At 40.5% G+C, this 27,719-nt stretch overlaps 1 protein-coding gene and 1 non-coding gene across 2 annotated transcripts in view; one reads left to right on the top strand and one right to left on the bottom strand.

Moving 5' to 3' along the window:
- Positions 1-1,628: 1,628 nt before the first annotated feature.
- On the bottom strand, positions 1,629-1,791 carry LOC141419962 (U1 spliceosomal RNA). The gene has a single exon (XR_012444688.1). It is a non-coding gene; the product is annotated as a U1 spliceosomal RNA (small nuclear RNA).
- A 14,124-nt stretch (positions 1,792-15,915) lies between these two features.
- Tspan7 (tetraspanin 7) overlaps positions 15,916-27,719 on the top strand; it is a 127,973-nt gene continuing 116,169 nt past the window's right edge. The window contains exon 1 of the mRNA XM_074063760.1: positions 15,916-16,061. Coding sequence (XP_073919861.1) covers positions 15,981-16,061 — 81 coding nt within the window. The 5' untranslated portion in view covers positions 15,916-15,980. The remainder of the gene's footprint in view (positions 16,062-27,719) is intronic.

The raw sequence follows: 27,719 nt of genomic DNA, 5'->3' as shown, positions 1-27,719 counted from the left end.
CTGACCCCATAGGTTGCTCTATATGCAACCTAGCTGGGCCAGCCAGCCTCTATTTTCAGTATATATTTTAAATACATCAGGGTTTTTATAGCCTTGGTACTATTGATATTTTGGGCTGCATAATTCCTTGTTATGGGGAAATTGTTCTGTGCCGTGTGGGATGTTAAGCAGCACCTGTGATCTCTACTCATTAGGAACCATGTTCACCCTCTCACTTGCAACGACCAGAAGTGTCTACAGACAATCACTAAACGTCCTCTGATGGGCAAAAATACCCGCACTGAGAAACACTGACCTAGCTTAAAATTTCCCACTAATCCCCCATATTGGGATACTGGGACATGGCAATTCCATGTAACTCAAGGCTGGTTGGTACTTCAAGTGGCCAGCAGAGACAAAGTAGTATGGAATTCTTCTGCCAGCTTCCAAGGCCAGTGGGCACTAGCTGTCTCTAGTCATTGATGAATCACTCATCAAATCATGAAGTGTCCTGTGTCCTCTTCTTAGAAAGGGTGTGCTAATTGCTTTGTGTCTGGAAAGGCTCAGAAAATGAGTACTGGGTTATTACTAATCATTTTTCAGATTTAACTATGTGTTAAAGTGAGAACTTGGTTCATAGTCTATGTATCTTACACACTACTAGAGGAAATTTTGTCAGAAGCTTTAAGTAATAAAGTCAAGGTCCAAAAAACCACGTGAGCTGAATGGGCAATTAGGCAATGCATAAGAAATCTACTACAAAATTTCTATCATCTGAAGTCTGGATTCCTCCACTGGATCATGCCAAGAAACTTTTAGCATTTCAACTTCCTTTATTCTGGTCCCTTATTGACACCATCTGAACAAACAACTGGGACCAGTCCCAGCATCTTAAGGTACCACAATGAAATCAGAATCTTCTGGTAAGTAGTTTTTAAGCAATGAACGCAGCCTGGTCTAGTATTTTGTTCTGTGTTCCAAGCTTTCATTTCTACTCAGCACTTGTTAACCTGTGTTACAGATGAGGGACTAAGGCCCAGAAGGCCTGAGCTGACTGAACTGACTATCAAGAAGTGAAGTTGGAGATATAAATAAATTACAGAGGTAACATGGTGTCTACAAGCAGTGGGGGGGAGACTTGGAAATCTTTTACAGACATCAAAATGAACATTTCTCTATTTTTTGACATTCACAACTATGAAATCCTTGCCTATTTTTATGGGTTCTACTAGGACTCTCTATGCCTGCCCCTCCATTATCAATAGCCCTCCACTTAGCAGTTCCTATCCAGTACTTTTGCCTTTATTTCTGACATAGCTTGGTTTAAGAACTTGATTTTTTTGTCATGACTGTGAATTTATATCCTGAGGAAGGATATTCAAATCCTTGACTGAATGATGATTCAAATTTGGCAATTGCCACACAGAGTGTGACTCACATGTACATAATGACTTTCATGACATCGAGCTTAAATTTCTATCAATGAGATAAGCCAGCAAGAGGCTTTGGGAATCATTTTTTTCAATTATTAGTGGATTACCTTATACAAAAGGGAAGGATTGAATATGTAAATACTATTATTATTATTATTTGTTTGCCTCCAATTTTGAGAGAGTGAGCATTTTTATTTATTTTTTTATTTTTGTTTTCAGGGAAAAGCATGAACGCAGTCCCCCACTACCACAAATTATGCAGTCCAGTTTCCCACATTTGCGAAATCGCAGGGGTCAGCACATCTGGAGTGCAATGGATAAGCCTCGCCCTGGGAAAACCACTTTCATGATCATGGTATCTCCTCTGCCAGGTAAGTATGAGGGTGAGCATTTTTAATTTGTTTGTTTGTTTAGCCTGTTAATGTTTGAAAATAAATATTCAGATTTTTTACCTTTTTAATTCAAAAGTTAGCATATGATTTGCATGACACCTGATGTTTTTTCTTAATGTATGTTAGAGTTCGTAGCATATGAGAACATATGCTACAATCTTTTCATAGTTGCATAGCATTTTATTGCGTGCATTTATTGTAATTTCCTAAGCCAATCCCCAATGATGGGCACTGAGTGGCTTCCAGACTTTTACTATTACCCCCAAAAGTTACAACGGACAACGTTGCATGTATAAATTCTTGCATATGTATGTGGTGTATGCATGTGCACACATGTACCTGTTCAGTGTAATTCCTGGCTCCAAATTACATGTGCAATTTTGATGAGTATTGTCTTTCATACAAGATGTGCCATTTTCCACTAGAAATGTATAAAGGAGGCCATAATTTTCAATGCATCAGGGATTTTTTTAAAAACTGAAAAGAACAAAACAGATAAAAATAAAAAACAATCAACTGGGTGTCGCTGGCTCCTGCCTGTAATCCTAGCTACTTGGAAGGCAGAGATCAGGAGGATCACGGTTCAAAGCTTCCTGAAATTCTATCCTGCAAAATACCCAACACAAAAAAGGGCTGGTGGTGTGGCTCAAGTGGTAGAGCATCTGCCTAGCAAGTGTTAGGCCCTGAGTTCAAACCCCAGTACTTCAAAATAAATAAATAAATAAAAATAAAAACCGATTGAACAAAGAAAAATCCCTAGTTTTTGGTCCACCAGCCACAATCACTCTTTATTTTTCTCTGTCTAGGCAAGTTCACTCTTCCAGTTTACAGATAGGCCAATCAGTGTAAATGGGTTTTGTTAAAAACAAAGGCCTTAAATTATTCCATCTTTTCTTCTGATGTCTTACAATTGTTCCTGTTTACATGACACATTTCCTTTTAACTGTTCTTAAAATTTCAAGGCTGGGCATGGTGGCTCATACCTGTAATCTTAGCTACTCAGGAGAAGGAGATCAATCATGAAGATCACAGTTTGAGGCCAGCCCAGTCAAAAAGTCAGTGAGACCCCATCTCAATCAATAAAGCATGTCAGTATGTGCCTATGATCCCAGCTATGTGGCAAGGGTAAGTAGGAGGATTACATTCAGGCTAGTTGGGAATAAATGTGAAGCCTTATTTACATTTAACTGAAGCAAAAAGGACTAGGGACATGGCTCAAGTGTTAGAGTGCCTGCCGCATGAAGTTCTGCCTTCAAACCCCAGTACAGCCGAAAAAAAGAGTACGGGCTACTAACAGATTGACTGGATTGAAATCATGCCAATAGTTGATAAGTAAATGTGTCCAATGATTATATATATATACATATATATATATACATATATATATATATATATATCATAGTTGGAAGCTATCTGCATACTGATGGGGACAATTCTAACAAAAGAATTGACTGAAGGCTGGTGGAGTGGCTTAAGTAGTAGAGCCCCTGCCTAGCAAGCATTGAGGACCTGAATTCAAGCCCCAGTGCCACCAAAAATAAATAAATAAAAGAATTGATTAATTCAGTATTTAACTCATTGATAATCAGCTCAGTGTTCTGCTCTGCTTCAGCCATACTATATGATCCAGTCTTCACCTTAAATGTCGTCATTCATGGATTTCAATAAGACGGGATTTAGCCCAATACATAATATCTATGTTTTAATGCTTAAATTACATTCCATTGTACTTACATAGAAGAAATTTTAATGTTAAATTTATGTACTGGTTTATTAGTTGAAGTGCAAACATAAATCTCTCTTGCAAATGAGCTTAAATAAAGTAGGTTAGTCAGCATTATGTAGAAAGTATTCTTCCTGATCATTAGTTCCCTTTTTGATTTCAAAACTAAGTTCAATTAACATGAAATAAGTGACTAAAAATGGTAAAAATCTATGTACAAAACTTGGGAACCTGGAACTATCATTATTTGGCTGAGTTCTTCTAAGCCAAGTCTCCATCAATTGTATCTTTTGTGTCATAGGAATATGGTATTTACCACAGGCATTGTAGTCTGTGTAAAAAGCATAACATCCTTTTCGTAGAAGATTCTCAGTAATCAAAGGTTTGTACACCTTCAGAGTGAATTATCTACTGATGCACACATAGAGGAGATGTAAAGGGAGGATGTATCGGCAGCTGCAGTCTGGTAAGGTGACATGGAGTCTAGAAAGAGAACAGAAAGGAAAAATAGATTTAACTCTCACTTCAGGTGCTGCATGATTATGGATTATAGGGCAACAAGGGAGGCTGTAACCTTAGCAAAGTAAGACGGTGTTTTCATGGCCCCTAGTTTTTAATTGTCATTTTGAAAATGTTGTTAAAAAGGGAGTTACAGAGGATGTCATGACTCCCCCAAACCAAATATCAATCTGAAAAATCAACCAATAAAAAGAAAACTTTGTCTAGTTATAAAAGACATGATTTTTTTTTTTTTGGTGTAACTGAGGTTTGAACTCAGGTCATCACACTTGCTAGGCAGGTGCTCTAACACTTGAACCACTCTGCCAGTCCTTTTTTGTGTTGAGTGTTTTCCAGATAGGGTGTCATAAACCATTTGCTGGGGCTGGCCTCAAACCATGATCCTTCTCATCTCTGCCTCCTAATTGCAGGTGTGAATCACCAGTGCCTAGCAAGACATGCTTTTAGAGGACACTTAGTGAATATAAAACATGTAGAGTAAAAGAAAAATCACAAAATGATGAAATAGTGAATCATGAAGTAATAATTGTTAGTGTTATGTTTATACACACATCCTGGAGTTTTATATATATATATAATATACATAATTTATATATATAAATTGTATATATATATACAATTTTTATATTATGTTTATATATATAAAAGTATATATATATATACTTTTTATAATTTCATTTTTGCAAATATAAAAGCATAAGAGTGGGGATTTTCTTGTGCCAAAATGTTTTACTTCACCATTAATTTGGTGGCTGTATAGAATTCTATTCTTTGGACATAGCATTTGTCCGTGTCCAGTCAGGCAAGCAGAAACACTCTATATGTTTGGTGTAAAAAGGACTTAATGCTAATAATTTGCCACAAAGATTTAAAACGTGCTGGAAAAACAAAATGGAGACGGGTGGATATCAGTTAGTTGTTGCTCAACAACAACTAACCATCTTAAACTTATTGGGGTTTAATAAACATACTTAAAACCAGTAAGTTTATTTACGAAACAATTCTGTGCTCAGTGATCTAGATAGAGCTCACCTGGAGAATTCTCTGGTGTCAGTTGGGCTCCCTGTGCATCCATGCTGGGTACAGGTTGGCTTTGCTAATCTTGGCTGGGCTCCCTTACATACTGGAGCGTCATCTGGGACAAGTGGGCTGGCTAGACTCTGATGCACATGGTTTCTCACCCTGTAGCAAGCTAGTCTGGGCTTATTCCCATAGCAGTCTCAGAGTTCCAAGACACTGAGCAGAAGCCCGGGAGATCTCTTGAGGCTAAGTTTGGCACTCTCACAATGTCATTTTCATTGCATTCTTTATTCAAAGTAAGGAACAAGGCCAGCCCAGTTTCAAAGAGAGAAGAAATAGATTTCACTTTTTCATGGGAATGTTTGTAATATCACAATGAAAAAGGCCACAAAAGGGAGAGAAAGACTTCTGGCTAATTTTGCAAACAATTGACCACAATGTGTTAGAGACCTGAAAGCTCTACCACTCCTGAACTGGAGCCCACAAGGCTGCATTTGGCACAGATCTGCAAGTGGTGCTATAACTGCTCCTGCTAGAGGAGCTGTTACCACTGAATAGGAACCCTGGAGTTAATAGCCTTACTAATGCTCTAAAAATTGCCACAGATGATAGGGCTGGGTGCAGAGGCTCACATCTGTAACCCCAGCTATTCAGGAGGCAGAGATCAGGAGGATCACTGTTCAAGGGCATCCTTGGCAAAAAGTTACTGAGACCCCCATCTCAACCAATAAGTCAGGTGCGGTGGTGTGTGCCTGTCATACTAGCTACATGGGAGGCCATAGGTAGGAGGATCACAGACCAGGCTGGCGCAGGCAAAAACGCAAGACCCTCCTTGAAAAATAACTAAAGCTAAAGGGCTGGGTATGTGGCTCAAGTGATAGAGAACGTGCCTAGCAAATGCAAATGCAAGGTCCTGAGTTCAAATCCCAGCACCATCAAAAAAACAAGAAACTGCCCCAAATGTTGTTGAGAACCAAGAATTTCCTGTGGTCCTATTGTTGTTTCTCCTGCTGCTAGAGGGACCCCTAGAAACGGGAAGAAAAAGGCTTCTCTTTTTTTCCCCACATTACAGTCTTTCCACCAGTGTTTTTCATTGGCAAAACTAACAGGAAGTCAGTTGGGAAGAGAACCAGAAAAATGTACTCTGTAAGTTTCTAGATCCCCGTGATACAGAGAAGAACACTGAAAGTAATAGCTGAGAACTAAGTGAAATTTGATTGCACAATAATATCATTCTATAACTAATCCTCCATTGCTGGGCATTTAGATTGTTTCTTTTGAGATACAACGTAAATATAGAAAGCAAATCCATCAGTGGGATAGTTTCCAAACCCAATGAACACTGAGATTTCATTTCTAAGAAAAGTATTTAAGAATAGTCATGTCCTCCTTGAGCTCAGCATAATGTGAAAAACAGAGCAGTTCTAACCACCTCTGTTGTGTCCCTACCTCCGTAAACTTGTGTCCATCATGAAGGAAAGAGCAACGGAGTTCTGTCTATGTGGAGCGATAACCCACACAGGTTACCTCAAAAACTTTTGTCTTCACATTGTACTTCTATTTGGTTGAAATCTGAATGGATTATTCTTAAGTCATAATTCTATTTTTTGTATCCTTAAATACAAAAACACTTACCTGTCACAGTCTAAATCCAAAGTGTCTATGACAGTTTTTAAGAAGCATTCCTAGTGTTTTGTGCCTGTACACAGGATTTTAAAAATAATTTTATCATAAATGTAGTATTGCTTATAAAAATCAAATGAATATTTTCAGAGGCGACGTTTCTTCCTAATACCACGTAAGTTTATCAAAATTTTTCCTCTGGAAAAAGATCTGTGATTATGATCACAGCAGTAGGACATTATAATTCTGTTCTGTAACTTACATGTAAAAAATTATATATGAAGTATTTTATCTTGATGGACCTCTTGCTTTAATACAATTAAATGTATCTAATATTTAAACACTATCATAGAATTCTAGAGTATGCCTATGCTAAAATTTGTTTCATTCTTTGTCTTTTTGAGTTGAGAGCAAGCTTCCTCATTTGCTTTGCTCACAGCTATATCATCCGTGCTTAAAAAAGTGTGTGGCAGCTGGAGGAGTGGCTCAAGCAGTAGAGCACCTGCCTAGCAAGCATGGAGCTCTGAGTTCAAACCCCAGTACCATGAAAAAAAGAAAGGAAAGTGTATAGCAGATAGTATGCACCTGATAATTTTGTAGAATGAATGAAAATATGGGAAATTGCTATTGATGAATATTTGGATTGTTTTTAATTTCATTATTCCAATAATGAATTCTGCCATTAGTAGTTTTTTAAAAATTATTCTTTTACTTACATGTGCATACATTGTTTGGGTCATTTCTCCCCCCAGCCCCACTCTTCCACCCTCTTCCCCCTCCCCCCCTCACTTCCAGGCAGATCCTGTTCTGCCCTTATCACTAATTTTGTTGAAGAAAAGACATAAGCATAATAAGGAAGACAAAGCGTTTTTGCTAGTTGAGATCAGGAGAGCTATACAAAGAGATTCCTAGCATTGCTTTCATGTACAAATGAGTTACAACCCAAGTTGATTCATCTCTAACTGATCTTTACACTGGTTCCTGATCCCCTTCTCATGTTGACCTCTGTCGCTTTAAGGTTTCTGTATTAGTTCCTCTGGAGTGGGGACATCAAATGCTTTCATGTTTTGGGTTTTCTACCTATTCCTATACCTCCTGTATGTGCTCTCCCCTTGTCATGTGGTCCCAGTCCAACCACATTGCTGCCTTTGTCCTTGATCTAAAGTCTACATATGAGGGAGAACATATGATTTTTGGTCTTCTGAGCCTGGCTGACCTCGCTCAGAATGATGTTCTCCAGTTCCATCCATTTACTTGCAAATGATAAGATTTCATTCTTCTTCATGGCTGAGTAAAACTATTTTATACATGGATTTATTTTTTGTAGGACAAATTCATAAGAGGAGGAATAATTGGATCGAAGGGCAAGAACAAAACTGAAGAACTCCAACTTCTCTCAAATTCCTTCTAACATGTTCAGGAAGTCCCGGTTGTGAAGGGAAGTGACACTTGTATTTATAACTTGGTCTTCTTAGCTATCCGTGAGTGCTGCCACGAATAGAGTCCTGTTACCAAGTGGCATTGGCCTTTTCCTTCTTAGCTTGTTCTGTTTAGAGGAAGTTGAGTCTCTCATGTTTCTACCCGATGTTCTGAGCCATTCAACTGTCATTCTGTTAAAATGAGAACAGTACCTTTTGTCCCTGCTATTTTTTGTTAAGCAGGCTATATTAGTTACAACCCTTTTTGTGTTTCAAGTATCTTTCTGACTAGTCTTTAAAAAAAAAATCTTAACACCCATGGAGGAAAGTTGAGGGCCTATGTCACTCATTCCATGCCTATGCCAAGTTGTCATCTGGACAGTCCTAACCCTCTGGTGCTTACCAAGTCCCCCTGAGCCAAATTCACTAAGCTGAGATCCCTTCCTTTTTTGATTGGTGCTTTCCTGAGTGTTTTTGGAAATGTACCCTTGGCAGATACAGTCTCAGTCTCAGTCCTGCAGACATTTCTGAATCCCAGGGTAAAAGTAATTTTTGGGCACTTGGGGAGGGACCTTGGGGATACACAAATACATTAATAAATATAGAAATATAGATGAATGAACATAGGCTCAAGTTTCATATAATCAAGTTTTCAAAAGAGTTCAGGGTTTCTCCTTCTTGAGTCCTAAAACTATAATATTATAATCTTTTGAGTGGAGGGCTTCCTTTATAAAATGTTCTTTTCTACTTAGAAACATAATATATTACCGTTTAGAAATTTGGGGAAATATAGTAAATCTGAAAAAGAGAAAATAAAATCATCTACAACCATACCACTGAAACATTTATACACATTTTTCCAGCCTCTTTTCTATATGTTTGTACATAGTTAAGGCCACATTGCACACACATTTTCTGTTGTTTGCATTTCCTTAATATTGGACCAATAATTTCCCCTTAAGACGAAAATAACTTCTTCATATGCATACTTTCTAATGGCTGTATGTAATGACTATATGCTAGCCCATTGTTTGGATGTATGATACATCATGGTTGCATGTTTTAAAAACTGTCCTCCAAGTTTACTCAGACTAGAAGTCAGCCATATTTTCTTTCATCACTCAGACCTGTTCCATCCTCAGAGCTGTCTATTCTATGTCAGAATACTTCCTTTCTTTTACCTGTCCCAGGGGCTTCAATCCCAGCTGGAGTAACTGAGGAGCTTTTAAAAACACTGATCTCTGGGTCCCCACTATAGACCAATTCAGACAGAATCCCTGGGGGATGGAGCCCAGGCATTCATAAATGTAAAAGCTCCCAGCAGAGCATAATGCAGCCACACTTGAGATGCACTGCTCCAGTCCCACTGCCAATTCCCTTTGTCCAGCTCTCCTCCGCTCCCAATCAGGCTGTTGCAATTACCTCCCAACCCTTTTCCTGTTTCTGGTCTCTTCCATTGGTCATCTCTCATCCTTCATACTGCTTCCCAGATTACTTTCCCACAATTTAAGTCAGATCATTGTATTTCCCTACTGAGAGAACCTCCACTGCTTCTACTGCCTAGGTTAGAGTCTACTTGGCTGTAGCCTTAGTGAGGCCCTCCATCACTGCCCAAATCATGGTTCTGCCTTTTTCTCTTGGTCCTCTAGTGTGCCCTATCTCTTTTCTGAGTAAGCTTTCTGCATCTGTTCAAGCTGCCTTTGTTCATGCTACTTCTTGCCTGTAATAAGCTGCTTCTCCAGTTCTAAAAGACCACCATTATCCTATTCATACTTCAAATATCACACCCTTATTCAACAGGTCAACAGTCATCTTAAGTCACTGCTATGCACCATTCATCTGTTCAGCAATTTGCTTTGAGTTCCTACTGTCTCTAGGTGGTGAGGATATGATAGTGACAACACAGACAAAAATACTTCCCCGTGTTAGAGTTTACATTTCAGTGAGATACACAGGCAAAAAGAAATGACAACAAAAGTCAAGCACATAAACAAGAATATCATAGAGCAGTGATACGCAGAGAATTAGAACAGATACTGACCGGGAGGCTATTTTCCTCTGAAATGGCCTCTCAAAGGACATGACATCTATGCTGAAATTTGAATCACAGGAAGGAAGGGACTAACCATTCAGTTTAGGGAACAAAACCTGCCAAAGGGAGGCCCAGCAAGTGTAAAAGGCCATGGGGCGGGGGAATGATGTCTGTTTGTTTAGGCCAAAACAGTTGAACCACAGAGTCAAAGAGAGGAGTAGCAGAAAAAATTGGAGCCAGCTCATGTATGCTTCCTAAGCTGGGTAAAGAGCTGAAATTTGATTCCAAGTGCAATAATGGAAAGCCCTTGGAGGGCTTAAGCAAGAGAGTGACATGATAAGGTTTGTGTTTGAACAAGACACTCTGGGTGCTGCATGAACAACAAATGGAGGGGATGACCATAGGAGCCAGGACCAGCTAGGTGATTTGATGACAGTTCAGTTCTCCTTGAGGAACTCACCCAATTTCAAGCACAGAGAAAACAAAAAGTCCTTTGCTTTGAAGTTCAAGATTAAAATTCTTACTCTGACTTCAAAAGGCTCAGATGAGCTGACCCTTGCCAGCCTCCTATACATCTTCTTTGCCTCCTGCTATAGAGCCTTGCTGACCTTCTATTAGTTCTCTAAAACCATCCCTCCTTCAGACTGCATGACCTTTGGACTCTCTGTGGTTATATATTATTTCTCTGTGTGGCAAAATACACATGACATAAAATTTACCACTTTACCTATTGTAAAGTACTCAGTGACATTAAGTACATTCACTGTGTTGTGGGACTATCACCACTCTCTAGCTGCAGAGTTACTTGCCACACCAAGAGGAGACCCCATACCCATTGAGCAGTGACTCCCTATTCTCCTGTCCCCCTAGCCTCTGGCAACCACTAATCTGCTGACTATTGATTTGTCTTTTCTGGCTAGTTCAGAAGAATGGAATAAGACGACATGTGGCCCTTGGGTCTGGTTTCTTATTCAGGTAGAGCACAGTGTTTTCAAGGCTCATCCATGTTGGGACACACAGCATTTGACTGAATAATGTTTTATTTTATGGATATATTACACTTTGTTTATTCATCACCTGATGGATGTTTATTTAGGTTGTTTCTACTGTTAGACTATTGTGGATAAAGCTGTTGTGAACATTCCCATGCAAATTTTTGTTTGAATGCCTGTTTTCAGTTCTTTTTGGTATATACCTAAGAGTGAAATTGCTGGGTGATGTGGTAGCTATGGTAACATTTTGTGAAACAGTAAATCAGTGAATCTAAGACATGTGTTCATTTTCTGTGGCTGCTATAACCAAGTCTCACGGGCTGGGTGGCTTAAAACAATCAAAATTTATTCTCTCACAGTTCTGAGGCTAGGAGTCTGAACTCAAGGTGTCAAAGGAGCCATGCTCCCTCTAATACTCTGGGTTGAATCCTTCTTTACCTCTACCTAGCTTATGGAGGTGATCATTGATCATTGGTGTTCTGTGGCTTACAGTTGCATCTCTCTGATCTTTGCTTTTGCTGTCACATGGCCCTCTTCCTGTGTCTTCCTGTTTTGTGTGGCAGTACTAGGTGTTGAACTCACAGCCTTGTGCTTGCTAAGCAGGCACTCTATCACTTGAGCCATGCCCCAGCCCTTTTTGCTTAATTTTTCAAATAGGGTCTCAATGTTTTTCCCTAAGCAGGGCCCTAATCCTCCTACATGCTTCCTGTGTAGTAAGGATGACACACGTGTGTCACCATGTCCAGCTTTACATTGGTTGAGGTGGGGTTTCACAAACTTTTGCCTGGATTGGTCTTAAACTATGATCCTCCCTTTCTCTGCCTCTCAAGTAGCTGGGAGTAGCTGGGATTACAGAAGCGACCCACCTCGCCTTGCCTCTGTGTCTTCCTTTTTAAAGACATAGTCATATTTGGTTAAGGGCCCACTGTAACTCTAGTATGAACTTAACTTAAATAATTATATCTGCAACAGGGTTATTTCCAAATACGATCACATTCTGAGATACTTGACTTAGGACTTCAATGTATCTTTTGGTGGGGGCCACAGTGTAATCAGTGAGCATCTGAATCATCTGGGGGTTTTGTTAACACGGGCCAAGGGTGGGGCCTGGGGGGGGCCTGAGGTTTTACATTTTTAACAAACTCTCCTAGCGCATGTCAGTACTGCTAGTTCAGGGATAGACTTGATACCCGATGGCAGGATCTTATGTATTGGAAACAGTGAAAGTGACACCAAGTCACATTTTACAAACAAGACAGGCAAAGCTTTATTGGACAGCAGCCCAAACTGGCCAACTTCTGGCCACCCTCTGCCATAGGGAGATAGCAGTGATTAAGAATTAGACTGCTGCTTACTGGACAAGAAAGCAGCAAGCTTTTATTTATTTATTTATTTGGGGGTGTGTGTGTGTGTGTTGGGGGTGGCTAACATTTGGTAATTGTCCATTCTCATGGGCACAGTTTAAAAAGATGTTTTTCTTCTTGTGTGTAAACATCCTGGCCTTGTACTTGGTTGGCTACTGGGCAGTCAACTCTGGTCAGGAAATGCTGAGTTATAGCTGGCGACATCATCTTGCAGAAATGTCCTGGTCTTAGGTTAGGGCTGAAGGACTTGCGGCACTTGAACTGCCCAGAAAGCACAAGGGTGGGGTAGAAGAAACACATATCTATCTACTCCGGTGGACAATGGGCCAAGTTAACCCTGTCTTGGACAAAACAAATGATCAACATGTCTACATGCAGAGCTGAGTAGATTCTGACTCAACGGTTGAGGCAGTAAGGGGACAGAATGGCATGCAGGCAGAGATGCTAAACCTTTTATCTCAAGTGGGATATAAGCACTGACTCGTTGCTCTCTAGTAAGGATTCCAGTGCTTTTAGCAAAAAGCAGCCTTCAAGTTTCTGTAAAGTAACCTAGGCAACTGTTTTCATAACCCCCACGTCAGACAGCAAGCTACTGGGAAGCTAATGTATTATTCAGCTGTGTAACCTCTGAAATTGGTGATTTCACGTCGACTAACAGCAAGTGAAGCTACGAAGTTTATTTACATTTTTCTTTTGTAGTAATTCCCCCTTGTTTTTGTCATTTGTATGGCCATCTTGAACTGTACTAGTTTTAGCTTGGTTTAGTCCTAAGGCGCTCCTTACTCTGTAAACATTCTGGCCCCATGGCCTAATCTAGTGATTTATGATAAAGCTGTTGAGTACAAGGATGCAGGCAGAAGAAACCATCATGCTTTTAGTGGGTAACAGGTTAAGTTTATTTACCTATAGCTCCCTTGCTGTGGTGACCAACTTGTCCTGGTTTGTCCATGACTTTTCCAGTTTTAATAATGAAAATCCTGGGTGTAGGGAATTCCCTCAGTCCTTGACAAACTAGGATGTTTTGTCACTATATCACAGATCACAGTTTGAATAGCAAGGATCTATTTAGGAAGTATTTAAATTTACCTATTAGCTATATTACTGAATATATATATATTCTTTACATTTAAATAGCTTATTTTTGCTAGATCAATCCAAGTTTTCAAGAAATCAGCCTAATTAGGTGCTACAAAAATCCCTCCAAACTGTGAGATGCTGAGTTAGTTTGAGCTGATGCGTGTCATCTGTGAATATCATATATTAACTCATCACATTATCCCCACTGAGATGGACATTGGGCTTTTGGGCCCCTTTGTGGAGTAATTATATGGCTAAGGCCTTTGGAGGCCAAGGGTACTGACTAGGCTGAATGTCTTCAGAATCCCTTCCCTGCTCTTGCGGCAGTAGGAATCAGCTTGGGGACTGTGAACATGAAGGAGAAAGCTCCTTTTCAGAGTTGGGTTTAAGTTCATCACAGTAGGGGAAATGGCCCTCAACTCTTGCTTCATATTAGAACCACCTGGAGAGCAGTAACAACGCTAAGCATTGATCCCATACCAAATGATTCAGAATTGCTGGGAGTGGGCAGAGGCATTGATAGGTTGTTTAAGGCTCTCTAGGTGATGCAAATGAGCAGGCAGCATGGAGGATCCCTGGGCAGTCTTCTTTTGTAACAGAGGCACCTCACTTATTCTGTCCCTAGCCTTTTTCCCATGCGCACCCACATTCCTCTCCACTCCTCCAATGCCCAAATACCCTTTCTTATGATTCATCATTTCCTTAATCAGGTTCTCCTCTTCTTCGTATTTGTGTCCTATGTATACAATGACCTCACTGACTTGGGATCATGTTGGACTCTCTGGAGGTAATAATTACTCAGGCAACAACTGACGTTGGAAGGTTCTTTCCAAGCTTTATTGACTCTATTTTTTACTCTTTCACAAAAAAGTATTCTTAACATTATCCACAATTGAGTTGACTTGTGATAGTATTGCTGTTCCAACTGTAGATTCTCTCAGGAATCAAGCTAAATCTCCTACAGAATTTGTACTGTTCCATTACAAACCAGCCATTGGAGATTTAGGTGGAGTGTACATTATTTTTTATTGTGGTATAATTCACATGCCATAAAACTCACTCTTTTAAAGTATGCAAGTCAGTGGTTTCTAGTATTCTCACAAAATTGTGCAACCATCACCATTATGTAATTCTAGAACATTCTCACCTTTCCAAAAAGTAATTCCCTACCCATCAGCAGTCACTCCTCATTCCTGTCCCCCACCAACCACTCATTTATATTGTCTCCATGGATTTCCTATCCGTGGATCATTTAATATGTGGTCTTTTGTGTCTGGCTTCTTTCACTAAGCATAGTTTCAAAGTTCAACCATGTTGTAGCATGTATCAGTAGTACTTCATTTCTTTTTGTGGATGAATAATTTTCCATTGTACAAATATACCCTCTATTTGTCAGATGATGGACACTGGAGTTGTTTCCACTTTTTGACTATTATGAATAATGGTGCTTTAAACATTCATGCATGAGTTTTCATTTCTCTTGGGTAGATACCTCGGAGTGGAATTCTTATGCTAATTCCATATTCAACTTTTGGGAGGCCTTCTAACTTGTTTTCAAACATATTTTGACCTTGATGCAGCTCTCCTTCATATATGCAAGGTGGTCTGTATTTGTTAGGTGGGCACATGTTTCTCAGGCATATTAAACATTTTTTGTTATTTGTTATATATTTTATATTTAGGAAGAATGTGGCCTCATACAGAACCTCCTTGTCACTTAGCTTGTCCTTTCCAAATGCTTGGAACTCTAAAAAACAGAGCTCCTAGAGAGTCTGCATATACCTGTGGCATTGAGGATTTGGGGTCTCTGAGCTCCTGGGTTCCTGACCACCCTTCCAGCTTATCTCTGGCCACGTCACAGTCTGTTCTAGGTACAAAGCCTGCTTGCTGCGACTTTCATCTGAAAAGGCCCGCTGGGCGTCCAAATGTAGAAGAGTGACTGATCTTTGGAGCCACCCATAATCTTCATATAGCCAGGTGCAGACATTTCTGCAAATGTAAGTCCATGCTTTGTACAAAACAGAAATCTAAATGCCTGGGCTGTCTGGGAGTGGCGCTCATGACCCCTGACCCAGCCTCTAGGCTCTCAGGTTTCCTCCCCCGCACCGCACCCGCCCCACCCTTCACCTCGGCTGGGGGGTCTGGGCCTGCGCGGGACTGCGGGCGTGGGCTGCCTTCTCAGCATGCGCAGAAGCTGCCAGGCCGTCTCCTTCCGCAGGAGCCCCCGCGGGGTGCGCGCTCACGCACGCACACGGCTTCGCTTGCGCGCGCACGAGGCCTCTGGCGGCACGCGCCCGCGTCCCGCCCCGCCCCGCCCCGCCTCTTCCCCCCCCTCCCGTGCGCCCGCCCTCCGCCTGCCGCCGCCGCCGCCGCCGCCGCCGCCGCCGCCGCCGCCGGAGCTCTGTAGTATGGCATCGAGGAGAATGGAGACCAAACCTGTGATAACCTGTCTCAAAACCCTCCTCATCATCTACTCCTTCGTCTTCTGGGTGAGTGCTCACACCTGGCCAGTGGCCGGGCCGCCGTCCTTCAGTCCGTGTGATGATGCTCTTAGAAAGGTGGGGGGAAGCCCCAAGGCAAACCCCAAATCTTGGCCCCCTCTTTAAGGAGACAGGCGCGGGGTGCTGGGTCCAGGTTGCAGATTATAGAGTGCTGATCCAGACTGTTCGGACGCTGGATTCTGCCTGGCGCAGGCTGCGGTGAACTGCGTGGTGGGGGTGACTGCAGGTTATCGATCTTTCAAGAAAGATTTTTTTTAATGCATCGATTTCTTTTTTAAGCTCGCGGGATAGGGGCAGCTCCTGGGGAAAGTTGCGGGTTTATTTGTCTGTTTTCCCTCCTGGACTCCTCTTCTTACCTTAACCTCACCAGCCTATTCGCGGTGCCTCTCGGAGCTAACCTGTGGCGGGCTTGGAGCGAGCGCGGGAGCGCGGGGTTTGATCCTGAATTCCCAGTTATTCTCGACCCTGCGGGGCTCATGAGAGGCCCTCTGCCTGCCTGGGCAAAGGCGATCACAGTTCCCCAAGCGCACTAACCGGGGGCGGCGCCACCAAGGCGTGGAGGCGCACGGAGGGGAGAGGGTCTTACATAAGCCAGTGGCATCTTTGAGCTTTCTCAGCGACCTAGGACATGGGTCTTAAGATTCCTTTCCCATGCCCTTCCATCGCTACATTCCCCATCTGGTGATTCTCACTGCGTGAACCCAATCCGCAGCGCCCTGGGGGAGGACCCCCGCCACTTGATGAGGCGGTAGCGCCCCAACTCTGTTCTCCATCTAACTGGTACTGCTACCAGTCCTTGAAGCTCAATGCAGAAGGGTGACGTCAACCCTTCAGCCTGGGCCGCGGGGGGCTGCGTGGTGCACCTCGCGGAGGGATGCGCCCTTTTGCGCGCTGGAGGAGGGTGAAGAGGGGGAGGAGGGGGCTGGAGGCTTGTGCCTTACCTCATCCTGTTTGGCAATTCATGGAATCAGCGCAGGGCTGACACTGCAGTGATTCACTTGGAGAGATGGGTGGTACCTAAAGACCATTCCCTTGCCTTTCGATTTCCGCGGAGACCACCCTCTGCCACCTCTCCTTCCCACGCCAAGCCACAGCTACCACACAGGGAATGAATTACTCCCCCCAACCCAAATAATTTGGGTCATTTCAGCTTCCAAGGCAGTCATTTTGAAGCCCGAGGTTCTGTAGGAAAAACCAGTCCTGCCTTTGGTTGTTTTTCTACTTGGTCCCACCACCTCCATATTAGCCCTAATTTTGCTTTGAAACTGGAGCACAGTGCTGTGTGAGGTATTGCGACTTAGCTAGATAGTGAACGGTTTGCGATGGCCAAGACAGGAGCTGAGATTTATTAAGGATTGAAAGAAAAATCCCTAATGCCCCCAGGGCATTTCCTTGTTACTGACATTAGGGATTCTTCAGGTCTGGGGAACTATGGGCTCTGGGGAACTAGACAAACCTGGAACCATGCAATGAGATGGGTTAGGTGGACTGCAACAGTACGTCGCATAAGGCAAACACAGAAACTGACTATTTGGATTGAAAACAACACAGGCTGGAGCTGTGCACTCACGGATCATGTCATCTTATGTTTGCCTGAAAAAACAATAAGGAATGCTGATTGTTGAAACTTCCCAGTAGCTGCTCCTGGGGACTGGGTTTAGCTTTTTATGTATTTCCTTAAATCTGTTTTTGTTTGGCCCTGTATTATTTACTTGACTTCCTATTTGTTACTGGAGTAAATCATATGGGTGATTATTTCTGGCTTCCTGAAAAATATGGTTTATAGTGCACAGGAAGGAAGGTTGTCCTGTCAGCATCTCTGCAGGCTGGTAAGAAGGGAATCTTCCTTTTCACATGGGCTCTTTAACTCTCCTTGCTTCTACCTCCCCACACGCAGAAATCTAATTACTTAGTGGCCCCAATACATCTTAAATGATCACTGTACATTTTGTCCTTCCAAAGTTCCTTCATCCGGGCATTTTAATTTTTTCTGTACTTTCAAGATTTTCAAATTTTTAAATAAAATATTTACCTGGAGCATTTTCAGTAGTTTTCAGCATTGAATGATCATTTCTACCTTCCAACCAGAATGAGATCTCTCTAGATGTGAGGATATTTTAAGCAAGATGTTTTTGTTAATAAGTCATAGTCCAAATGCTGTGTTTTCATGGTGCCTTAAATGCTGTTTTAAAATAAACTGGCTTTATTGAGACATAATTCATATGCCATAAACATCACATATTTAAAGTATACACTATATAAAGTAGGGTATATTTTAATATATCTCATATTTTAATATGTCTCAGGTACATACAGCCATCATAACATTTTAGGACGTTTCATCAACTCAGAAAGAAACCCTGTCCTCTCCCTTTAGTTGTCATTCCATTATCCGGACTTCCCCCCCATTCCATGCCAGCCATAGGCAAACACTAATCCATCTCTACAGATTTTCCTATTCTGGACATTTCATGTAAGTGAGGTCACACAATATTTGTCCTTTTGTGACTGGCTTCTTTTACTTAGCATAGTATCTCAAAGTTGATTCATGTTGTAATGTTTATCAGAACGTCATTCCTTTTTATGACTGAAGAATATTCCACTCTATTGGACTGGAGGTATGGCTCAAGTGGTAGAGCACCTGCTTTGCCAGTGCAAAGTCCTGAGGTTAAACCCCCGTCCGCCAAAAAATAAAAAAAAGTAAAGCAAGAATATTCCATTGTATGGATGTATTGCGTTTTGTTTATCCATTTGTCTGCCCATTGATGGACATTTGGGTTGATTTGGCTTTTGGCTATTATGAATAATGGTGCTATAAACATTCATGTATCTGTATTATGTGAACATATATTTTCATTTCTCTTGGGTATATACCTGGGAGTGGAATTACTGGGTCACATAATAACTCTGTTGAATTGTTTGAAGAAAAGTCAGACATCTTCCAAAGCAACTGTACCATTTTACATTCCCTCCAACAGTGAGGGTTCCAGTTTCTCCACCTTGCCGACATTTGTTATCTGGCTTTCTAATTGCAATCTTAGTAAGTATGTTCTCATATCTCATTCTGGTTCTGATTTGAACTCCTGATGACTATGATGAATATTCATGCTGAGCGTCTTTTTACATGCTTATTGGTCATTGGTATGTCCTCCTTGATTCCTTGAAGAAATGTCTACTCATATCCTTTGAAAAATTTTATTTGGGTTAGTTATCTTTTTATTATTAAACTATAATAGTCTTCTCTGGATATAAGCCCCTTATCAGATATATGATTTGCAAATGTTTTCTCCCACTGTGCAGGTTATGTTTTCACTTTCTCTTGGTGTCAGTACCAAGGTTGTTTTAAAATTTCCTTTCTTTCTTTCTTTCTTTCTTTGCAGTGCTGGGGTTTTATGCTCTACCACTTGAGCCACACCTCCAGCCCTTTTTGTTTTACTTCTTTTTCAGGAAGCGTCTTGTGTTTTTGCTTTGGCCAGCCTTACCTTAGAACTTGATCCTCTTACCTATGCCTTCCCTGTAGCTGGGATGACAGGTACATGCCACCAAACCTGGAGTATTTTGTTGAGATGAGGTATCGCTAACTTTTTGCCAGGGCTAGCCTCCAACTACCATCTTCCTAAAATCTCTGCCTCCTAACTAGCTGGGATTATAGGTGTGAGCCACTGTGTCCACCTCTAAAAGTTTTTTTTTAATTTTAGTAAAGTGTGATTGACCTATTCTTTTGTTGCTCATGCTTTTGGTGTTAGATCTAAGAATCCTTAGCCAAATCCCAGGTTAAAAGCGGTTTATAAGAGTGATTTTTCAATTTAGTGAATGTAGTTGATACATAAATCTTTACCACCTTAGAACAATTTCTGGCACATGGTAAGTACTCAAATATTTGTCAAAACTTCTGGAATTATGTGGAGTAATTAGCAAAAATATGACCTTGGTATTCTTTTAAGGGGAAGATGGAGGGATGATTAGGCAGAATTATCTCCTTAATGTTCTTTGTGAATTGTGTGAATTGAATTTCCCTTACCTCATTTAGCATTAAGGCTAAAAGTCATTTGATCTTTATGTGGTAGGCTAGTAGCATCAAGAATTACTTGGGTGTATACTAAAGCAGAAGTCTACAGCTGTGAAAGAGAGACCACTGCTTTATCTGACCTCTTCTTCTGTCCACAATCACTGTTCTCTGAGTGGTTTCTCTAAAGTGCTGGTTCTCAACAGGATGACATCCTCCCCATATTGGCAATATCTGAAGACATTTTTTGTTACTGCTGGGGAAGATGCTACTGGCATCTCATGGGTGGAGGCCACAGATGCTACTAAACATCCTACAATGCACTGGACAACCTCTTGCAACAAAGAATTGTCTAGCTCAAAATGTCAGAGTGCCAGCAACTTCTACTCTGTTGGACTTATATAGTAGTAGGGATCCCTATGCAACATACAAAACTCACTCTATTTACTAGTATTTGGTACCACCATAACAGAGCATGGTCAACACAATTGCATGTAAGAACATTCTTTAGCATGTACATAGTTCTTCATTCAATTCATAACTCAGGAATATTTAGTCATTTTTTTAGTGGTACTGGGGCTTGAACTCAGGGCTTTTGCTAGGCAGGTACTCTACCACTCGAGTCATGCCCCAAGCCCTTTTTTGTTTTAGTTATTTTTCATATAGGGTCTTGCATTTTTGTACTGGGCTGGCCTTGAATTGTGATCCTCCTCCTGCTTAGCTAGATAGGTGCTAACCACCATGCCTGGCTTGTTGGTTGAGATGGGGATCTTCTTAAACTTTTTGCTAGGCCTGGCCTTGAGATGCAATCCTCCCAATCTCTGCCTCCACAGTAGCTGGAATTACAGGCATGAACCACCATACCTGGCCACATAAGTCTTAATTTAAACGTTGAAGGTAGGTGACTCCTTATAAAATTGTGTTCAAATGGAGAGGACGATTTGTCTTCCAGTTAAATAACATTACCTGAATGCTAAGTGAACAGATCCTTTCTTTGCCTTGATTTGAATGTTTCAAAGAGGAAAAAACACACCAAGAAGCAAGGTATTCTGTGCTTTATACTAGCAAATGGTGCCTGGCACGTAGTAGGTTTACTCAGGAAATATTACTTAATAAATGAATGAAAATGTAATTTGATTGACTCCTCTTGCTTTCAGTGTAGAATCCATGTCCACTGTGCTTATTCCCAGTTCAGAGACCTTTTTTGCCTTCTGAAGAATAAATATCTGAACTTACGTAAAATGGAAGAGAAGCCAGAGTTGGAAGGGGCCTACAAAGTTTTGCTCTTCAAAGAGCTTTTTACTGGTTCCTCCTTATTTTAGTCCCCTTTATCCCTAGTTCTAGGTGTGCATGGAACTGTTACCCTCTGAATGTTTTGGGGATACTTGGGTGCAAATATTTTGTTCTGGGTTTTTCTCACAGCTGCCATAGGATTTGGTTTTGTCTTAGCTTCTAAGATACCATTGTGGTTGTCTCTACTTCCATTCTCTTTTTTTTTTATTGTGGATGCTTTTTCCTTTTAGTGTCATTTCAGTGGAGTTTTGGGAGATAGCCAAGATAAATGGATGTGTTCAATCCGTCATCTTTAACTAAAAGTCCTTTATATACATATATAATCACATGGTACTAATGAAATAAGCAGTGGATTGTGAGGGATTGGATGGAGTATCTAAAATGGCAATGGTTGGGCTATGCTACAAAGTTTTGGTATCACTTTTTAATTTTTAAAAAGCTTTTGGATATCAAGGGAAGCGTTCTAAGTTGGAACAGCCTTACTAAGGCACATCCTCCAAAAAGTCATCTAGTCATCAGGGACTGGACAAGTGGGGATGAAGCTGTGAAGGTTACTGCTGTTTTTTCTGCCCTTCTCATTTCTTCCCACCAGGTAAAGGCCCATTGTGTCCTCCGGCCCAGTTCAGACCTTGGTGGATTAACTTGATATGGAAGCATTAGAGCTTACAGTATGGTATATATGTGGTGGGTTGGGGTGGAGTGGAACTCAATGTTAAACTGATTATTGCTCTGTTGTTTTCCTGTTACTACAGTGCTAACTCTGTTGATTACAGGACTTGTATATTACAATCTGGAGTCTCAGTTAATCAATTTTACTTGCCACATGCAATATGTAGTTAGGATGTGTGCACTACCTTTTATAGCATTCATGGAACGTTAAGTCTTTTCCTCTTAATAGTCCCGTTACAAAGTAGCTGAATTTTTATCCAAATGGAGTGAAATGCTTTCTTCCATTTTAATCACAGCTAGAATTCTTGATGTGACCTTACTGTCAGCTACATTATGATGATTCATGGACTGTTCAGCATTATATATGGTTTTAAGTAATACTTCAGAAGGTGCTGAGAACTGGAAGTCATCTGTGACTGTGTTTCTTTGTTTAATCATGCTAAATCCTTGACGTAGATGACTAATGCACTGCAGAGCCAATTTGAAACATACTTTAAAAATATATTCTTACGTGCTTTTCTCCTCTGGTCCCATTACAGCAGCTTCTGATTTGAGTTATCTCCTCATGGTGGCAAGCAGATCATTGGATTGCTGCTCTTAAATTTTTTTCTTTTGACTCTTAACCTCTTGCGGTGACAGAATGCATTTCCTTCTTGGCTCAACAATTTTGTTCGCTTTAATATAGTGTCTTAATATTCGTCAAGAAAAGGATGTAGGGGAAAAAAGAAAAGAGGTTTTCTTTGTTTCCCCCCTTTTTTGTTAATTGAACATGTAAGCATTTTTCCCAGTTTGATGATAGAATTAAGGGTTATAGTTCTACTCTGTAACATATTTTCTTTAGTGCTTTTAAAAAGGTATGGTGGGCTTCTCCCACTGTCATCTATTTTAGAAGAAAATGCAAGTAGACCTTATACTAGAAAATGATGGAGTGGATCAGACACAGATACTAAACAATCTAGATCAATGGTTCACAACCCCTTTGCCTACCAGAATTGTCTAAGTTGCCTAAAATCAATGCTTAGACCCCATCCTAAGATCTTCTGATTCAATTGGTTTGGCTGGGTTCCAGTATTGATGGTTTTGAAATAAGTTCCCAGGTGATTGAGCTGCGCATTAGAATTGAGAACCATTGATCAGGAGAGAATTCACTAGGTAATAGCAGGCCTGGTTCATCTTGAGTCTCCCTGATCTGCAGGTAGCTAGGGAGTATCTAGTAGACCTACTGATGTGGTGTTCTTTGTCTAAGAGTCTGGGGCCAGGCCTCTAATGTCGGTCAGTAAACTAAAATGTCATTGTCACTCTTAAAAGATTGCTAGTCATTTATGACTAAAAAATTGCTCATCAGAGTTCCAATGGGCCTTTTGAAAACACAAACACTCAGTTCTGTCTCATGGAGTTTTAATTTTAATTGATATGGAGAGGGACCTTGGTATATGCATTTTTGAAAAACCATCCACAAGATGATTCTGATTGTTGAGATGTGGTTCTATGGTCTGTGATAAAATTTGTTTTATAAATGGGTTCTTTTGCTTAATGAATGCTTTTCTGTGATGTGGTCTGTGCTACCAGAAAGCTAGTTTCGGGTGGGTGTTCCACAAAGCCAGATGTAGACAATGTTCTATTTTTTTTGCATCCATTGAACTGGTCTCTGGTGAGGGTCTCCAAGTGAACTCTTAGACTTGGGAATAGTTTCCATTCCTTAGAGAGAATCTGTTTTTGTTCACATTTGCTCTGAAAAGTTAGGAAGAGTCTTGTTTTGGCTTCTGTCAAAAGATAAGGCCATCACCTAATATGTAAAATAAAAAGCTGAGTTTATTACTTACCAAAATAAGAGAGCTGTGTTAGCCAACCACAGTTTTAAGTAAAGCAGATTGCTGGTCTTTTCAGGAGAGCATGGTGGTCTTCAGTGGTTGTTTTGGTTATAGGGTCATGAGTGGTTCACCTTGGCCTTAGAAGTCTCATTTGGGTGAGACTATTCTTGATTGAGTCTGTGAAATATATTCACTATAGTATATCTGTGGTTGATTAGTTGACATTGAATTGCGTGAGGTTGTCATTGTGATTCCAGACGTGTGCTCCCTAAAGCAAGTTGAGTTGTCATTGATTAGACTGGGTTGAACTGCCATTGATCAAATAGGTTTAAAAGTAGGTGGTGGTGGTTACTACTTATTATAGCTATTGAATAATCAATCTCTCCCCCCTAAGGAGTATAGAGACTTTTATTCTTGCCTCAAACTGCCAATTCTTCCTTTTTGCTAAAAGTGGGGTTGCTTCTGTACCTCAATTCCCATTTTCCAAACATCATCATTACAATGTGTACAACTACTAGGTCAATTCATTGTTCTAATCATTGCGCAAACATTAATTGAGAGTTTATTTCCAAGGGTTGGACTAGGACTTTTTAAATGTAGACTCCTTTGGGTTAAAAAGGGAACCCAAAGCTTGACAAAATGAGGCTGAGAGGGAAATGTTCCTAAATATTTAGACCTTAGACATATGTTCTATATCCCCATCTCTGCTTGGGTTCAAGCTCTATTTCTGATGGAGCTTTTGAGGACTTCTCACTCCTCCTAGCTTCATATTCTAAACTATAGCACTCATTATTGCCATATATTGCAGGGGATTTCAAATTAGACCCGTGTGACGTCTTGATTTGGATGTTTACTGATAACTTTAGGCAAGTCACAGTTTCTCTGAGCCTCAATTTCTTCTTCAGAATTTAGGGTATCAGTCAGTTGTTGGTGGTCCCATGACATTCAAGAGCTTTATAAATTAAAGTATGATACATTGATGTTTTTGCAACAGTTTTCCTTAGGGTACAGAGTGTTGCATTTCCCCCAGTTCCTTGTACATGAGAAGTCCTACATCGATATTTGTTAAATTAATAAATTGCTCAGAACACTCCCTATTCTGGAAATTAAGAGTGATTCATTCACTTTTTGGGTTTTATAGTTTGCTAACAAAGAGAGCTGGGATTCCAGAGGGGTTTAAATAGGAACCAACAATATAATAAGATTGTATCAGTCCTGTCATTGGGATAAGGATATTCCTATCTAGAATGAATATATATAAACCCGACACTTAAAATCAAATGAAGATTTGGTGACTTCCATTATTTTTAAAATAAACTTTAAGTTTTAGAAAAATTTTAAATTTACAGAAAAATTGTGGAATAGCTCCTGCATATATTCCATATTATTATTGTCTTACACAAGATGGTACATTTGAGTTGTTTTATATTGTATTATATAGTTATAGCAATATTGATAATTTTTTGTCATGTATTTTTTAGAATGCCCCACAGTTTGGACTTTTCTGATATTTTTCTCATGATTAGGCTGTGGTTGTGTGGTTTTAGAGGAAGACACAGAAGTAAACTGCTGTTTCTATCACGTCACATCAAGTGTGTTTACCATTGATAGGACTTATCACTACTGATAGTGACTTTTATTCTCCCTTTCTATACTGCACTCTTTTGGAGAAAGTCACTATGCATAGTTCAACTTAAGGAGTGAAATTATTCTCTTTCTCCTTGTGGAAGGAGAATTTACCAGTGTTACTGTTATTATTAATTATTAGCAGTACTGGTGATTGAACTCAGGGCTCTACCAATTGAACCACACCCCAGTTCTCTTTTCTTTTAGTTTGTTTTTCCTATAGGGTCTCAAACTTCTCCCTGGGTTGGCTTTAGGCCACAATCCTCCTACTTCTGCCTCTTGTGTGGCTGGGATTACAGGAGTGATCCACCATGCCTGGCTTGGTTTTCAGGCAAGGTCTTGCTAACTTTTTGTCTGGTCCAGCCTTGAACCATGATCCTTGTATCTCCACCTCCTGAATAGTTGTATGCGATCAAGCCACTAACCATGTGTGGGGACTGACTGCTGTCAGGATGCAGTTGGTAAATCTTTTCTGTAAAGGTCCAGATAGTAAATATTTTAGGATTTGGGGCCTTGTCATCTCTGTTGCAGCTACTCACTTCTGCTGTTGTAATGTGGAAGCAGCATAGATGATGGAGTAGATTAATGAGGAAGGCTAACATCCTAATCAAACTGCATTTACAAAAACAAATGACCCAGGACTATAGTTAATGGACTCTTGCTCTATGGGATACAGATAAAAGGAAGGTCTAATCTTTACCCTCAAGCATTAAAGTTTAAAGTTTAATATGAGTCTGTAGGAGTGGGGATGAAGCAAGCCTCACACTTTTTTTTTTAACTTGGAAGAGCTAGTCATTCACTGTCCAGTAAGGTACTTCAGATGTGAAAAGTCCAAACTGAGATATGCTACAAGTGTGAAATCCACTCCAGATTTTGAAGATTTAGTATAAAAAGGTAAAATATGTAATTTTGTATTGATTACATATTGAAATGGTAATGTTGTAGATATGTTGGCCTAAGTAAAATATGTTAGTAGGATGAATTTCACCTATTTCTTTTTACTTGATGTGGTTATTATTTCAATTAGATATGTGGCTTCCCAATATATCTCTATTGGGTAGCACTAAGCTAGAAGTGGCCTAGGTATAGTCCTGTACTCAGGACAGTAATGAGTTTAGCTGTAATAAAAGGATAAGTATGTGATGAGTCTAGGTAAGTAGGCCTAGGTCTTATTATGGTTTGACTGAGCCTGTTTGGGTTGGCAGAGGGAGAGACTAGACCATAGTTTCGAGCAAGTAGTTGTAACTGTGGGACTATGCTTTTCAGATCTAATCTGGAAACAGCAAATTGGAATAAAAAAGCAAAGAAGTAGTGAAACCATGCTAAGTAAGTAAGAACAAAGGCCTAATGTAGTGTGACAATGAGGATGAGGAATGGGAGACAGTGGATAGCTCCTTTAGGATGTGGCAAGAATATTGGTGAGAGTGACTCCCCAGTATTCTGTACTTATAAAGAACTTGGATGATTGTGATACCCTCATGGAAATGCAGACCCTGGAAGGAGCCGGTTTGAGATTGATATGATGTGTTCCATTTTGCGTACATTTAGAGACACTAGTAACTTTAAAAGATAGGCTGGTTCTCAGAAACTTGCTTACCTATGTTTTTCAGCTGATAGAAGTGACAATTCTTTGTTTTTGACCATCTCTGTACTTCCTGACCTTCCCTACCACCCACCATAGGATAGTTGGTTAACCTGGGGAGAAGATCTGTCTTTTGGATAAATATTTTTTGGCTGGTCATTGGAACTTGAGCTGATCAGGCTTGTATGACCTGAATGGAGTAGCTCCTTTGTAGGATTTTGACCTTGCAATGGAAGAGACATGATTAGTGTCAGAGCAGAAGGAGAAAGAAACCCAAAGAGAAGTTACAGACACATGAGTGCTGAAGAGCTGAAGTGGGACAGAGAACTCCTAGCCTGGGTAACTTGCTGGACAGCCCTACAGCAGCCCTGCAGTTCCCTTCTGGCCTGGAAGATTAGCTTTTCATGTTTCTAGGGAGACTTGATCACATGGGTGTGATTCCTAGCCTCCTCATTCCTCCCTCTTAAACTACCTTGCCTAACAAAGAAGGGCAAATAAGTGGCTGTTTGGAGTGGTCAGAAAGGCAGAATTGGAATTACAAGAGGAGGTTGGGGTTGCAAGGCAAACCATAAGGCCATAAGGTCACTTAAGAGGCATGAGATAGTAAATGGTATCCTTTTCAATTGTCCAGCACTTCCAGAGTTCTAAATGCAGTTGAT

This window comes from Castor canadensis, chromosome X (assembly GCF_047511655.1).
Source record: "Castor canadensis chromosome X, mCasCan1.hap1v2, whole genome shotgun sequence".
Lineage (NCBI taxonomy): Eukaryota > Metazoa > Chordata > Mammalia > Rodentia > Castoridae > Castor > Castor canadensis.
This window is presented reverse-complemented; position numbering and strand designations above follow the sequence as displayed.